Source organism: Rhinolophus sinicus, chromosome 3, assembly GCF_057876585.1.
Source record: "Rhinolophus sinicus isolate RSI-liver-muscle chromosome 3, RSI-T2T, whole genome shotgun sequence".
Taxonomy (NCBI): Eukaryota; Metazoa; Chordata; class Mammalia; order Chiroptera; family Rhinolophidae; genus Rhinolophus; species Rhinolophus sinicus.
Genome location: NC_142503.1, coordinates 9,012,949 through 9,029,489, shown reverse-complemented (window position 1 = coordinate 9,029,489; position 16,541 = coordinate 9,012,949). Strand labels below are relative to the sequence as shown.

General features: G+C 40.9%; 1 protein-coding gene across 4 annotated transcripts in view; it reads left to right on the top strand.

Moving 5' to 3' along the window:
* Window positions 1-16,541, top strand: part of DNAH5 (dynein axonemal heavy chain 5) — a 244,682-nt gene that overhangs the window by 214,888 nt on the left and 13,253 nt on the right. For 3 of the 4 annotated variants that reach the window (XM_074329069.2, XM_088796437.1, XM_019713456.3), the window contains exons 71-76: window positions 1,912-2,157; window positions 5,378-5,597; window positions 6,996-7,201; window positions 7,786-7,989; window positions 9,748-9,963; window positions 11,918-12,130. In XM_074329069.2, coding sequence (XP_074185170.2) covers window positions 1,912-2,157; window positions 5,378-5,597; window positions 6,996-7,201; window positions 7,786-7,989; window positions 9,748-9,963; window positions 11,918-12,130 — 1,305 coding nt within the window. Of the gene's footprint in view, window positions 1-1,911; window positions 2,158-5,377; window positions 5,598-6,995; window positions 7,202-7,785; window positions 7,990-9,747; window positions 9,964-11,917; window positions 12,131-16,541 lie in introns of those variants that run through there. The other variant, XM_088796438.1, reaches the window with a different exon arrangement.

Here is a 16,541-nt window from a genome sequence, read left to right as displayed (position 1 = left end):
AATTTCTTTTAGGCTTCTATGTAGTTTTCTAGCAATGAACGGTGAAAAATGGAAAAGTAAACAACAATTAAATATACTAAGATGTAGATTTAGGCTAAGTGGCTTAATAATCTTTGTGGTCCAAAAGGTACAAAAGGAGTGAAGGAGAAAACCATATTTTTAAGGTTGGCATATAGGTATAACATAAAGGTAATGTATTATTTTTACCCAGAATAAGATTTTTCTGTATCATTTTTAGGGTAACTCAAAAATGATATGGCTGCTTCATTTTGCCAGCAGTAAAACAATGTTCTCTTAAGTAGGAAGAATGTGGTGGGACTGGAGGTGGGGGTGGGGGCAGAGATAGACTGTAGGGGGGGTACTGCATTCCCAAACCTGTGCTTATTTCCCCAGAAAGTGTCACAACCTTTGATGCAAGAAAGTAGGTTGGCTTAAAGTTCTTTGAATTGTACATATCTTTTAAATGTGAATCCTGCCTCCAAAAGATCCATCTTTTCAAAGACCTTTCTTTAATTTGCTGGCCCCCCTCATGGAAATTCACTAACTAAAAAGACTTGTGTTTTGCTTTCACAATGAAAAGCCTAACTCTAATATTCAGCATCGGTTGATTCTTTAAGACCTTCTCCAAATAAGCCTACTGGAGTAACCGTAGGTGGGGTTTATAATAGAGTGTAGGAAACGTTCCCCTTCGCTCTCCAGAGGGAGTGTTAAAAACATATGGAGTAACTATCGCACGTCCACTTAGGTACTGTGGAATAATGAGAACAACTAGACTCAATGATTTATGGAGAACAGAAAAATGACTTTTGCAACTCAGGACACAGATTGCTCTTCCTTCAGTTTCTTGTTCTCAACTTCATTACTTTTATTCTGCCCAAATGACTTGTCAAACAATTGCCTTATTTAAGGGCAGTGTAAAAGTTTCAGTAGTTTCTTTTTCTCTTTCTTTTTCCTTTCCGCCCCTTCCTTCCCCTTCCCTCTCTTTTGTCTTTTCTTTACTTCCCCTTTTATTATTTTTGTCATGTAACACTTTATTTGGTTAATACTGAAATTTAAATCTTCCATGCTCCTTTGTAACTTTGTCACTTTCATCCTGACTTCTGTCCTCTGTAGGCTGACAACAGCCATGGCTTCCTAACTGGTCTCCTGTAGTCCATCCTGTATATTCTAGAAGAAATGGAGTTATAATTGTGCCCTTCCTTCAATGGCTTCCGTGGCCCTTATAATGACACACAAGTCTTAAACCAAGCCTAGAAGGCCCCTCTGGAAAAGTGTTTTCTCCTCTAAAGTTCTTATTCTTGCATTAGATTCCTTTTGTGATTTTCCACCTCATACCTTTTTAGGAAGCATATAAGAAAGTCTACAATAGACACGTTCCATCCCCACCCCTCAGAAGCATCACCAGGCTTGTTCTCAGCATTCCGTCTGTGCATGACTGCTCACATCAAGGAACATTCGATTGCCTGGTGGCCAGAATGATGCACCGTCAGAGTTTCAATTTTCTCACATGTAAAATAGGGACAATAACATCTATCCATAGTGATTGGAATAAATTTTAATCCAAATAGCATATTTCATAGTAATCATGAATATAATAATCATTACATATCAATCTGAAAAAATCTACAAAGTTTTTTTTGGAGTTGCTAACAAGGCTCAAATTTCTGCCGCTTTACAAGGTAACGTGGGGATAAAATAAATGGATGTGGAAGGATGACAGCAGTGAAAACAAGGATTAGCAAATGAAAAACCAGAAAACACATAATTGTAAAAGTCTCTGCCCTATTTAAGTGGCAGGGTGACTGGACATCACTGTGGTCATTGACCAAAATGAATTTTGCAAACCCCACTGCACAAGACACACAAAGGAGCTGGAACTAGTTTTGGTGACTCGTGTACTGTTTTTGGCAGGCCCGCAAGTACATCATGGACTCCATGGGAGAAAACTATGTCGAAGGGGTCATCCTGGACTTGGAAAAGATGTGGGAAGAGTCTGATCCACGGACACCACTCATCTGTCTCCTGTCTATGGGCTCTGATCCCACGGACTCCATCATCGCCTTGGGGAAGAGACTGAAGATCGAAACCCATTATGTGTCCATGGGCCAGGGCCAGGAGGTCCACGCTCGCAAGCTCTTGCAGCAGACCATGGCGAACGTGAGACCACATGTCTGCTTCTGTTATGTTGTTAGTAGTACAGGTTGTAGAAAAGCAGCGCAGAAAAAGACTTACAGATTGTTAAGCATTTAAATTTACATAGTGAATGTCGTTTACTAAACAGGAAAAGCATATCTATTAGAACATTGTCACAGAAAAACAGATATCATGTAAACCTTTTGCTGCTGGGCCTTGACTTATGGAAAACTTCCCCACCCAAAACATCTGTTTCCCTCAGTTTGCACACTGCTAAGCCCACTCCAGATCCCAAACCCTCGGTGAGGTCCATGGTCCCGCCCCCTCCACCTTACATGCCAGCCCCTCCAGCTCCTCTCTCGAAATCCTCAACTTTCCAGAATCCACACCACCGTGCCTTTCTGGAGTTCCAGAGTGCATCACCTGTGCCCTGGTGTCCCCCAGGCCTGGCCCAGATCTGCCATTACCCTGCTGTGGTGCCAGAGGTTTCAGGAAACCTGGCCTGTTGCCTTCCCGGCTGGGGCTCCTAGAGTCCTCTGTGGATTGCAAATGGTATGGATCATACAGAGCACGCTATGGTCAGGCCTGGCCTCGGGGCCACCAACCGCTGGAAAGCACATGACAAGCCTGCTAATGGGATAGTCAGGTTCAGAGTTGGGGCACTTTCAGGGACTTAAGTAACAGGCTGCAGGAGGTCCTCCATTTCCTCTCTAGAACTTGGCTCCAGGAGAAGGCACTCATGTGTTTGCTGTGGTCTAGCCCTCTCTGGGGTGTCCAGCTCTGCCTAGAGGATCCCCCCCACCCTTGGTCCCCTCTTCCCCCACACTTTGGCCACGCAAGGGGAGGGACCTGTACCACTTGGCTTCTGGAGAACAAGAATTCTTGAACAAGCCTTTCTGGCTTTTGGACCAGACCCTATTCCTCCTCGCCTGAGTCTGAGCTCTCCCCTGTATCGTAAGATTCCTCTGTGCTCTCCAGAAAACCCCCTGCTGAGGCAGACCTAGCTTTCTTCCCCTCTACCCCCAACCACTGGCCCACCAGGAAACCACTGGGTTCTGGGTCTCAGCTGCTGAATCTCAAAGCTTACCACTGGGCTACATCCTAGTCCCTTTCACCTGGTCTAGACCTGAGCCCACTGGGTTTTAGAACCTCCACATTTATCTCCAGGCTCTTCCATCTCCAAGCTGTGCCCTGTCCCCAGCTTCGGTGAAAGACAGTGGCCCCTCACAAGTGTTATGCTGTGTCTGATGCATTTAGTTTGCATTTGGGGGGTGGGGCAGAAGAGACGTAATGGAAATGTGTCCAGAGATGAAAAAATATATCTATATTGACGAATCCCACATCTGGTTCAACATGAGGGCTTGGGAGGCCACCATCCTGGCCTCTCCCTCCTTTTGGCCTCCTACCCCCCTTTCTTCCCCCCTCTTCCTTCCTTCTTCTTCTGTTCCTCCCTCTGCAAATTACTCTATTTAGAACAAAAACTCTGACATTAGAAGGATACTTCTTGAATTCAAAATATGTGATCATGTCACTAATAATTATAGTTTCAGGCAACCAAATTATAATTTAAATGGAATACTTGTAGCCTTTAGTTTATCCATGTTATCTGGTTAGTAGTTTAATTTCAAGTAAAATTTTAAAAGTCTTTATTATCATTGATGTATTTATAACTTGTCAGAGACAATAGGTTTCTTATTTTTAATGTTTTATAGGGAAGGTTTGAGGCAATATGACAGAAAGAACTAATTACCCAAGAATAGCAAAATGAATGATCAGTAAGAAGAACTCAAACTTTAATACAAAGTGCAGCAATAGAAAGAAATGACCTTGGCTACGGGATTCTATGGGTGGACATTGAAAGTTCTCACCTAAGAAACTTACATCAGAATTCACCTGTATGCTGGATGGAAGGGAGCAACTGAAGCCTTTTTGTTATTATGTTTTATATTTAATTTATTTTTGTTTTGAATTGTGAACAGTGTCAATTCAATTTCTCAACAGACAAAGTTTAAGAATTCAACAGTGCTATATACTTCGGAGGGAGTATAAGGGACTAGGTGAAATTCCAAAATGATCAGTTTTATATGTAACGCTGCTAAGATTTTCGATCTGGTGCTCTGTTTGTTTCTTAGGAGAGAAATAGCTCAGGATGCACTTTAATCTAAATGATCCAAAGTTAGAGTCAAGAAAACAACTCAGGATTATGATCTGGATAATGTAGATGATTTTAGCAAAAATATTCGATAGATCAGATAGAGTAAATTATTATTGCACAACCTAAAATTTTGCCTGCATTGCTTTATACAAGGAATACTCTTATGCTCGTAGAATAATTAATTTATAAAAAAGATCTGACTTATATTCTAAGGGCCTTGCCCTTAGACTGGTCAGATTCCCCAGAGAGGGTCCTTCCACATTTTAGAGAGTATACGCTTAGCTACCCAACATGCTGGGAACTCAGGGGGAGATAGGAGGTGACAGGTCTCAAAACCAGTGGGTCAGCTTTCTCCACTGATTTTCAGAGAGGTTCCTATTCCCTTAATGTGCTGACGTCCTCCCGTCCAATGCTGTCTGTTTTGCCTTCCAAAGAAAATCTGCTTTCCATCTTTCTGTAGGGAAGGCAGGGACATGTCAGCGGTTGGACTTTCAGTCTTCTTGTGTTAGCGCCCCACATCCTCTTCCTGGACTTCCAGAGGGATCTCTTGTCACCTACTGTTGTGTGTTCTGGGAGTTATGTGGTATAAACCAGGTTAGATCTCAGCCTTCCCTGAATGCCAGTTGGGGATTCAGCTTCCTTGCGTTTGTTTTAAATGTTCTTCATAATGCCTTCCCTCTCACTATTGTTGTCCTTAAAGAAGTTCATGCTTTTCAAAAGGCCCCTTCCCTGTGATCTTCCTGGAATTTGGCGAAGGACTGAGCTAAATGGATGTGTTCAGTCAGCCATCTTTACTTGGAAGCGCTGTTACCTCTTGTTATGTTTCACTTGGCTATTTTCATGACTCCCACCATGTATGATTAGTACTGTTGGCATGCTATAGGTTGAACAAATACCTGGAACAGGAAAAAAATCGAGCTGCTCTCAAGTAAACATTATTATAGCCTCCGATTTGACCTAGATTACTTTAAAGTGGTTAGTGTGCTTCTCTGTTAAATTGTAATTACTTAATTTTTCAAGAATGTACCAATTTAAATCTCTAGGAGAAACATAAAATAGCCTCATTTGCATTTACTATTGTTGACGTAGGGAGGTTGGGCACTCCTGCAGAACTGCCATCTGGGACTGGATTTCATGGATGAGCTCATGGACATCATTGTAGAAACCGAGATGGTACACGATGCTTTCCGCCTGTGGATGACCACCGAGGTGCATAAGCAGTTCCCCATTACACTCCTTCAGATGTCCATTAAATTTACCAACGAGCCTCCACAGGGCCTCCGGGCAGGACTGAAAAGAACATATGGCGGTGAGTTGAGGAAAGCTTCCAAGTTTCTGGGAGTTCTTGTACTTAAGTTGCTTTCTTAGAGGAATGATAAAATCAGAATTAGCGAGGATATAGTTAAAGAAAATAGGACTATTCTTTAACCTGATATGTGTGTGTGGGGAGGGGATGGCCCCTTTGTCATGCTCCTTGTGGAATGTTCTCTGACACTGTTAGGGCCTCAGACCTCAGGATTTCCCACCTCTTATTTTTTCTATTTTCCCAATAGTGCTTTATTTTGGCCTGTGCTGTTCTCTGCTAGACACCTACCACTTTATGTTAACATCTAAAATGGATATTTTTGTCATTTATGATTTTCATGCTCCATATCTCAAGTAGGACAGTAGGCTCTTCCAAGAGGAGAGGCTGAATTAGAATTCTAGCCTGCCTTCATGAAGCTGTCTGTCAGAATGGTAGGTAAGGTAGAAAGCAAACAAAAGTATCAAAGCCAGACCAAAATGCCCCTCTAGTCACAACTGGAACTGCGATTACTCTGTCTGCCTTTGTTCCCTCTGCTTCATAGCTTCCTGTCTGGGACTTGCGGTCATGGAAAGAACAAGGACCTCGGGGTCAGAAATCCTGATTCTGGTCCTTCCTGAACAAATGCTTTGTTCTCTTGGGTGTTAGTCACTCAGAGAGTCTGAGTTTCAATTTTCTCTTCTGTAAAATAAGGACAATAAAATCTATCTACAACAATAGGAATATAGTGTATTTAATAATAATGAATATAATAATTATTGTATATCAAATTGAAAAACCTACAAAGGCTCAAATTCTTGTCAATTTACAAGGTCATGTGGGGATAAAATAGATGTGGAAGGGTGATGACGGTGAAAAAAGATTACCAAATGAAAAAAAACTGTGATGTAATATAATATAATATAATATAATATAATATAATATAATATAAGCACATATATAATAATCATTATTTTGGGAATATCCTCAGGCTGCAGTGGCTTCTATATACACTATTAACAATTTACTATTAATTAAAATAATGTATGTACATACCCCAAATAATATAAATTTTATTATTGTTATTATTAAGTAGTAGCAGTCGTCGTAGCACTAGTAGTAACAGTAACAGTATTTATTTTGCTACCACGATTATCCCCACATTATCTTGCTACTAGATTGGCAGGAACTTGGCAGCAAGACCCTCCTCCCCTCAAGTTTCTTTGCAGATTTTTTTGTAGCGAAATGCCCTCTGGACACCCAAAATTTAAATTACAGTTGTCATGTGAATGTGATAAAAGTAATTCGAGATAAGTGAAGTTTCATACTAAGAATTTACAAAAATAATCCATCACTTATAAAAGGACTATAAAACACAGAGGTTTGAGAGATGACACAGTTTTTCACCCAACTGACCCCAACAAGGTGTGAGCCAAGACCTCCTGGATGTGAGCACGCTGGTCCAGTGGAAGCCCATGCTGTACGCAGTGGCTTTCCTGCATTCCACGGTCCAGGAGAGGCGGAAGTTTGGACCCCTGGGGTGGAACATCCCCTATGAATTTAATCAAGCGGATTTTAATGCCACTGTGCAGTTCGTCCAAAACCACTTAGATGACATGGATATTAAAAAGGTACCGTGTGCATGCTGCTTCAGGCCACTGGGGATTGTGGGCCCCCAGCTTTGGGGTAAATCCTGTATGAGTGATGTTTTTCCGTGCTTGCAAAGTCATTATCTTTGTCATAGCAACTCAGCTCAACTTGGGTCTTGAATTCATTTGAAAAATGAACAAATGTTGATTATCTTTTTATTTCTCAAGAGCAAGTTGACATTGCATATAAGACAACCTAATGGAGTCTATTGAACGGAGGGGGGAATGGGTGGGGAAACTTGTTTAAAAATTTTTTAAAAATAAAAATTAGAGTGTAGATTACTTTTGAAGTGTGTGCTTTTTAAAGAACTGCCTCAATACTCTCAAAATACACATTTTTTTCTGTTGAAATTAATGTATGAAGATATGAAAGCATCAAGAGTCTATTTCAAGTCATGAACATGAATTTTGAGTAATTGCTCATGTTTGCCTCTTGAATTTTCTTTCTGTACTTTACACATTACTGATGAAGAATGAGTGAATGAAGGACACTGATGACAATTAACAGGGCAAATGAGGATGAGACACTCGTCAGTTCTACACAATGATTCTATACGTTTTCCCAGGGCGTCTCCTGGACCACCGTCCGCTACATGATAGGCGAGATTCAATATGGAGGCAGAGTCACTGATGACTACGATAAAAGATTGTTGAACACATTTGCTAAGGTTTGGTTCAGTGAAAATATGTTTGGATCAGATTTCAGCTTTTACCAAGGATACAATATTCCAAAATGCAGCACCGTGGATAACTATCTTCATTATATCCAGGTTTGTCAATGTCAGAATTTTATGCAGAGAGCAAATATCCTTAGCATTTGACCTTTTATTCATTTACAAGATATATATTTCCTTTAATATAAATTTTAATGGTCATACATATTAGACCTTCCACTGTAGATGTTTTTCTTAATATGTTTATATTTGCCTAATGATTAAAATGTTTATGTTTGTTCTGAGTGTGTGTTTTGTGTGAATTCCTCCCTCCTTTCTCTTTTTAATGCCTCTGTGGGGAATATTCTTTGGGGAGATGATCGGTTGGGCAGATTCAGAACTGGGGACTGCACAAATCCCCTTGAGCTCTCTACCTGTGAAACTTCAGCTACCTCTACTAATTGCACTAATTGCCTCTAGACTCAATCTTTTCTGTTTTTCAATCCACTTGCCTGGTGCCATGACATCTGTTCCTTAATCCTGGCCTAATTGGCAGTGTTATAGGATGTTCAGGGACCCACTATGCATAAGAGCCTCCGAGTTCAGTGCTGGATACTTGTTCGTAGTGGGGGAGGGGTTGGGGGCTGAGCTGTGCAGAGTGGTTGGCAGCAACCCTGGTCTATGCCCACTAGATGTCAGTAGCACCCCCTACCCAGTTGTGACAACCAAAAACATCTCCAGAGATGGTCAGATGTCCCCTGGGGTTGCAAAATCACGCCTAGTGGAGAAACACTTTTCTAAGAAAAAATAAGACAGGTTTTGGCAGGAAATTTTGATTTGTGTTTCAAGGTAATTACATTTTCTGTCTCTGTACCTTAAATTCATTAGAACATTATTTTGCAATCTCTTTTTGCCTCTGAGATTTATCTCAGAGTGAACAAACTAAAGCACAACAGCCCCAAAGGGCTAAATTTATTAGTATATTCAGAGGTTCTGTGATAAATAAATGTGATGAGTTTATCATATATTAACCACCTCTGTACTTTTATTAATTCAGATCAACAAATACATGTGTCTTAATTGTACTATATGTGCCTTTAAATCATTAGCACTGAATTTGAAGCTGCCTGTGAAGGTATAAATTTAGATATGCCTGTACATGTATTTATTTATATACACCTCATTTCACAATGAATTTGAGGTCGCTCATAAGAAGACATTATGTAAAATGGAATAAAATAAGAGAATAGAAGGGAGGGGAAATATAAGACAAAAATGAAGCTTGGATACGTAAAATAAAGTTGAATTACAGGTAAATTTTCTTTTATTCAAGTAGCTGAGGTAGATTTTTGTCTGTTTGTTCTGCTTCTGTCGCTTGCTCTCTACCTTTTGTCTGTTTTTCTCACTTACTGTTTTGCTCTGTTTTCCTAGTCTCTCCACGGGAGACTACAGTTCCTTTATTTGGGCCATAGTTGCTAAAACTGTCACTTTCTGGTATCTTGAAAACATAGTAACTGTTACACGTGTATTTAAACAACTGGTTTGAATTAGACTGGACTTTCACAAACCAAAGTACTCATCCTTTCTTATCCTCCATATTGTAAAACAAGGTGGTATCTCTTTGATTAAAATGCTTAAGGTATAGACATTAAAGAACCTGGAGCCTATTATGTTTCTTAGTGTTAATTGTTTTTTTCCAGGCAACTTTTGAGATTTTTTTTTTCCGGAGAAATTATTGCGATTGCAGCCAGCCACAAATAAGACATACCATGTAAATGCTTATCCTAATGAAAACATGTTTCTTTCCTAAGACGGTATAATTTAATCAGTGCTTACGTCAGCAGTCTGTGCTTACATGGAGTGCTTGTTGTTCAGAGCTTGCCCAGCTACGACAGCCCTGAGGTCTTCGGGCTGCACCCCAATGCCGACATCACGTACCAGAGCAAACGGGCCAAGGATGTGTTGGATACCATCCTGGGCATCCAACCCAAGGACAGCTCTGGAGGCGGGGATGAGACCCGGGAGGCTGTGGTGGCCCGGCTGGCTGACGATATGCTGCGAAAGCTACCCCCTGACTACAGCCCGTTTGAGGTGAGTTGAAATCCTGACGCAATGTCAGCCATGGATGTGTCTGTTGGGTTGGGAATGAGGAAGAAGGGTAAAAAGTAATTTTTCTGAAATAAAAAAAAAATATTTCAAGACTCACTTCCTGAAAAACCCAAAAAAAAAAAAAAAAAGTTTTGAAACTATAAATGTGATCATTTCAAAATATAAATAATAAAACAAAACATGATGAGAATGTTAATGTTCATAATTAAGTTACAAGTGTGTACTGATGGGTTGGGATTCCTTTTCTAGAAGTTTCCCCCTGGCTACTTCACATTGTCATTTGTTCAAAGCAAAGTAATATATTCTTAGAGTAAAAATGTTATTTAAAACAAAAAATGTTGTGTAATTTAATGCACACCTTAAAATTCAGGCCTTCTTAATTTCAGGGAGCCTGTATTTATATGATTAACTCCTTGCAGCTTCTTTGTCTCATGAGTATCAAAAATTGATTTGTCTTTTTAAAATGCAAGTAACTTCTAAACAAATTTATGATTATGAAAGTTAATTTTTTTAAATTAAAGTTTATTGGGGGTGATAATTGTTAGCAAAGTTACATAGGTTTCAGGTGTACAATTCTGTAATACATCATCTATATATCACATTGTGTGTTCACCACCCAGAGTCAGTTCTTCCATCACCATATATTGGATCTCTTTTACCCTCATCTAACACCTCCCTCCCCCCTTACCCTCTGGTAACCACTAAACTATTGTCTGTGTCTATGAGTTTTTGTTTCTTCATTTGTTTGTCATGTTTCTTTGTTGTTTTCAGTTTTATATACCTCATATCAGTGAAATCATACGGTTCTCGGCTTTTTCTGCCTGACTTATTTCACTTAGCATAATAATCTCAAGATCCATCCATGTTAGACATTTCAGCAAATACTGTGAAAAGATTTACCCTGATAACATTTTTAAACCTTTGAGAAAAGCAAAAGTAACTGCCTTACTTTCCATGTCATCTTAAGAGATGATCTGGACTAACCTTGTGACACTTGTCACAGGGCCACCATGTTTCTTTGCATATTTCCCCTTCTCCACCTGCTTTTAAATGGAAACCTGCAGCATTTTGTTTCTTAAGTATCATATTATTTTCCACAAAGCAGGCCGTTTTGGCTGCCAGTCCTACAGACTGAACTGAAGGGCCTATTCCCAAGAGGATAATTTCCCTGGGAAGAAACTGATCGCTTGCTTGGAGCAAATCAATAGTGTAATCAGCTTCCATAAACACCTTTCATTATAGTATCAGGAAACAGGTCATTCATGGCTCACAGTGGTTGAAATATTTATGAAACATTGAAATATCTATTACTTACCACATGTATTCATCTATGTGGTGAGTAATGGGGTTTAGGAGTGTCTCCGTCCTTTTGCTGAATTGGTCAGTGCTGCCTTAGGATAAAGCGACTCAACCTAGCACAATAGCTGATCCACAGAAGAGTCTCAATAAATACCTACCTGTAAGATAGAAGCGATTGGGTAGATGGGTGGAGGGAAGGATGGATGGATGTTTTGATGGAAAACAGAAAGCTCTGGAAACACAGGTATAGGTTTTCGAGGCAGCCAACAGGATGGTCGTGTTTGTGTACATATCTGTGTGTGTGTGTGTGTCCCGTGTGTGTGCTTGAACGTCTTAGATCGGCAGCAATTGAGTATTTCCCAGTAAGTGCAGTTGCCGTTTGGAAGGCTGCATGTTGTAGTCATGCGTTTTATATAATATTTTTCTGTGAATTAAAGGATGTCTGTTTTCTCCTACGTAGGACGAAAAAATCAGCTAGTCATCTAATAGATGTTTCCTCTCTTAGTTCTTCTTTGTTTTCTGGCAGTAAGAAAAAAAGCTTATCAGTTATGGAATTACAAAATTTGGGACTTTTTCAGAAGCCCCAGTTCCGTAAATGTGTCTAATTTTTAACATGTGCTGAATGTCTCCATGGCAGGTCAAAGAGAGGCTGCAAAAGATGGGCCCTTTCCAGCCGATGAACATTTTCCTCAGGCAGGAGATAGACAGGATGCAAAAGGTTCTCACCCTGGTCCGAAGCACCCTGACTGAGCTCAAACTTGCCATCGATGGTACCATCATCATGAGTGAAAACCTTCGAGATGCATTGAATTGCATGTTTGATGCCAGGATTCCTGCTCGGTGGAAAAAAGTACGTTTATGTCTGCTCTGATTCTGCCTAATCACTGTGTTGTTGTGAATCATTGTAATTGGCAAGTGAAAAACATCGAAGGATAATTTACTTAAACACGTTCTTTTGCTTGGGTATGGATCCCCTTGCAGCCCTGTGTTTTTAGATTGTAGACAGGGAAGGAAATGCTGTAGCCTCTCCCACATATCCCGTGCTCTAGTGGACAATTTACATGCATTATTTCATTTAAAGCTTGCATTTTATTGCTCTCATTTTACAGATGAGGAACTTGAGGTTGACAGAGGTTAGACCTTTTCCCTAATCACACATCTAAGTTATCCAGGAGTCAGAATTTAAACCCAAACTGTTGGGCTTCAAAGCCCATGATGCTAGTTTCATAGAAGAGAAGGTTCTGAAATACACATTCATATCAAAAGTCATGCCAAAGAGAATCATTTTTCTTCCTTTGTAGATACGTGAGTATGTGTATCTCAAGATAATAAGTGTGCTTACTGATCATACCTGTTGGAAATTGTGCTAAATGACAGATGTGGTTTTAAGATATAATTTTCTACTTGGAAAAGTAAAATGAGTACCTGAGTGTCTTTTTAAGCAGGAAAATGTGTATTTGAGGGGAGGGAGCCTAAATGACATGTTTCTTTGTTCTATAGTTAAGTGTGTGCATGCGTGTGTGTGTGTGTGTGTGTGTGTGTGTGTGTGTGAGTGTGTGTGTTGTGTGCAAGTATATTTTGTGTGGAGGTGTAAATAAAATTGTTAAGGTTAATTATGGTAGAGGAAAGCCATGGGTAAGGGTACGGGGTGTGGCTGCACTGCTATCCCATATTTCCTGAGAAATCTGGGTCTGCCGTATGCTTTCGTTCCACCTAACCACTGCCATCAGCTCAGTGACTCTGCACCCACAGCAGGAATTCATCGTGTGCTTGACTTCACAGCTCTCTCCGAATGTCCCTGCTCTCAAGGTGTCATGTCTCCTCCCCTCAGACATGTGTGTCCTCTACCCTCCCAGAAAGGTCAGCAGGAGGAGGAAGCTGGGATAGATGCAGGTAGAGAAATGGATGGGATTACACTCTTGCAATGTGAAGTTATGAATGCAAAGTGAACCGGGTCTGTGCACCTGTGCAGAGTCCTCCAGCTGAGCTCAGAGGGAAAGGCGGATGGCCGAGGTCATGCCCTGTTGGGCTTCTCTAGGCAGGTGCAGTGAAAGGTGTGTTAGTTTCTGGGGCTGCATAACAAATCACCACAGACTGGGTGGTTTAAACACCAGCAATTTGTCCTCTCACAGTTGCAGAGGTGGGAACTCCAAAAGCAAGGCATCCACAGGGCTTGCCTTCCGATGAAGCTGGAGCAACCCGAGCAGAGTGTGGGCTCCCTACAGGCATTCAGTCCCAGAAGAACAAGAGAAAGTGGCTGGGTTTCCGAGCCTGCACCCCCATCTGTCCTGCTGCTAATAGAACTTTCCTAACCCCCTGTTGCCCCGAGCTGAATGTCTGACACACGTTTGAGGAGCTTGCTCTGGTTTCTGATTCTCCCCCACAAGTTGGGTGTGTCCTCGACTCCACACAGTTAAGGTGGGACCCACATGGTGGAGGCCTGGCCATGTGGTGGTGGCTGTACCACTGGGGACATGTGGCCTCTGAAGTCATCACAGTCAGGAGAAGGGAGAGGTGGACAAAGTACGCGGGACCTAATCTTCGTGGATCAGAAGAGATGCATGGACCCCACTGAACTGTGTGGGAGACTGGGGAGTGTAAAGGGGCACATGGGGTGTTAGATGAGAACAAACTGTCTCTGCAGCACCTCACCTCCCCCCAAGTCAGACACGTTTCTTTACCTCCTTGGAGTCAGGGGACTGAGGGGATAGAGGAGCTTGGAGGGTTGTGTAAATGGAGCGCTCTCTCCTTGAGAGGAAATGCAGTTGTGGAGATTATGTGTTTCACTCAAGCCCAAGCAGACAGTTTGATGATGACAAGATTTGAAGTGTGAGTGTGGGACCTGAGGATTGTTAGAGATCAGAGGTCATGAGATAAGAAGGAAGGGTATCGAGTGGGTCATTCACATGGATCCTGGTGTCGCCAGAAAGGAGTAATTAAAGTTAATAAATGCAGTATGTGGGCCATGAGCTGGGCTCTGGAGCCACAATATCTGGGAATTATTCACACTTTATTGTATGTCCTACAGTTCTTGTGAGGATTAAATGAGTTGATGACTGTAAAATGCTCAGAACAGTGCCTGGCATATGGCCAATGTTAGGTATGTGCCTGCTACCAGTGTCAGTGAACCCCACACCTCTGTCACCACTTCCATCATCACCACCTCCATCGTCTCCACCACCACCATTTATATCATCACCATCTTCGTCCTCCTCCTCCTCCTCATGATTATTTGTGGATGGAATGGAAAAGTCAACCAGGAGCCAAATTCCTTGATAAATAAGAGGGTGTGACCAGTAGGTGGTAGAAACAGGAAGCGGGGAGGATGGTATGTCTAGGCGGTATGAGACTCAAAGGGAGAGAAGAGTGGGAAATGGTAACTGCTGACCTGTCAGAAAGAACAGGGCTATCTCCTCCTCTCTGGTCCTGAGGCCTGTGTAGAGAACAGAAGCCTATGTTCTGAGAAGGCTGCAAAGGAAGCAGTCTGTTCTGGGTGAGGGAGGATCACATGCAGGATCAACACTTCTCTTTCAGTTAACACATCTATAAAGACGGCTTTAGAAAGACTTACCTCGTTTCTAAATTATCATCTTTTATCCAGGTTTCTTTTTCCCCCCCTCCTCCCAGGATTGATTTCCTTTTTTTTATTTTTTAATGAAAGTTTATTGGGGTGACAATTGTTAGTAAAGTTACATAGATTTCAGGTGTACAATTCTGTATTACATCATCTATAAATCCCATTGTGTGTTCACCACCCAAAGTCAGTTCTCCTTCCATCACCATACATTCGATCCCCTTTACCCTCATCTACCCCCCCCCCTCTGGTAACCACTAAACTATTGTCTGTGTCTATGAGTTTCTGTTTCTCATTTGTTTGTCTTGTTCTTTCGTTGTTTTTGGTTTATATACCACATATCAGTGAAATCATATGGTTCTCTGCTTTTTCTGTCTGACTTATTTCGCTTAGCATTATAATCTCATGATACATCCATGTTGTCACAAATGGTCCTATTTCATCTTTTCTTATCACCAAATAGTATTCCATTGTGTATACATACCACAACTTCTTTATCCATTCATCTATCGAAGGACATTTTGATGGTTTCCATGTCTTGGCCACCGTAAATAAAGCTGAAATGAACATTGAAGCACACTTGTCTTTATGGATAAATGTTTTCAGATTTTTTGGGTAGATACCCAGGAGAGGGATTGCTGGGTCACATGGTAATTCTATTCATAATTTTTTGAGGAACCTCCACACTGCCTTCCATAGCGGCTGCACCAGTCCGCATTCCCACCAACAGTGTATGAGGGTTCCTTTTTCTCCACAGCCTCTCCAACACTTGTTACTATTTATCTTGTTGATGATAGCCATTCTAACTGGGGTGAGGTGATATCTCATTGTGGTTTTTATTTGCATTTCTCTGATGATTAGTGATGTTGAGTATTTTTTCATATGTCTATTTGCCATTTGTATGTCCTTTTTGGAGAAATGTCTCTCCAGGTCCTCTACCCATTTTTCAATTGGGTCGTTTGTTTTTTTGTTGTTGAGTTACATGAGTTTCCTGTATATTTTGGTTATTAGCCCCTTATCGGAGATACTGTTTGCAAAAATCTTCTCCCGTTCAGTTGGTTGCCTCTTTATTTTGTCTGTGGTTTCTTTTGCTGTGCAGAAGCCTTTAAGTTTGATATAGTCCCATTCATTTGATTTAGCTTTTACTTCCCTGGCCTTTGGAGTCAAATTCATAAAATTCTCTTTGAACCCAAGGTCCATAAGTTTAGTACCTATGTTTTCTTCTATGCAGTTTATTGTGTCAGGTCTTATGATTAAGTCTTTGATCCATTTTGAATTAATTTTGGTACATGGTGACAAATAGCAGTCCAGTTTCATTCTTTTGTACGTGGCTTTCCAATTCTGCCAACACCATTTATTGAAGAGGATGTCTTTTCTCCATTGTATGTTTTTTGCTTCTTTGTTAAAAATTATCTGTCCATATTTATGTGGTTTTATTATCTGGGTTCTCAATTCTATTTCGTTGGTCTATGTGTCTGTTTTTCTGCCAATACCATGCTGTTTTGATTATTGTAGCCCTGTAGTACAAGCTAAGGACAGGGAGTGAGACCTCCATCATTGTTCTTTTTTCTTAAGATTGCTTTGGCTATTCGGGGTCTTTTGTGTTTCCAAACAAATCTGACGATTTTTTGTTCTATTTCTTTAAAAAATGCCATTGGGATTTTGATGGGGATTGCATTAAATCTGT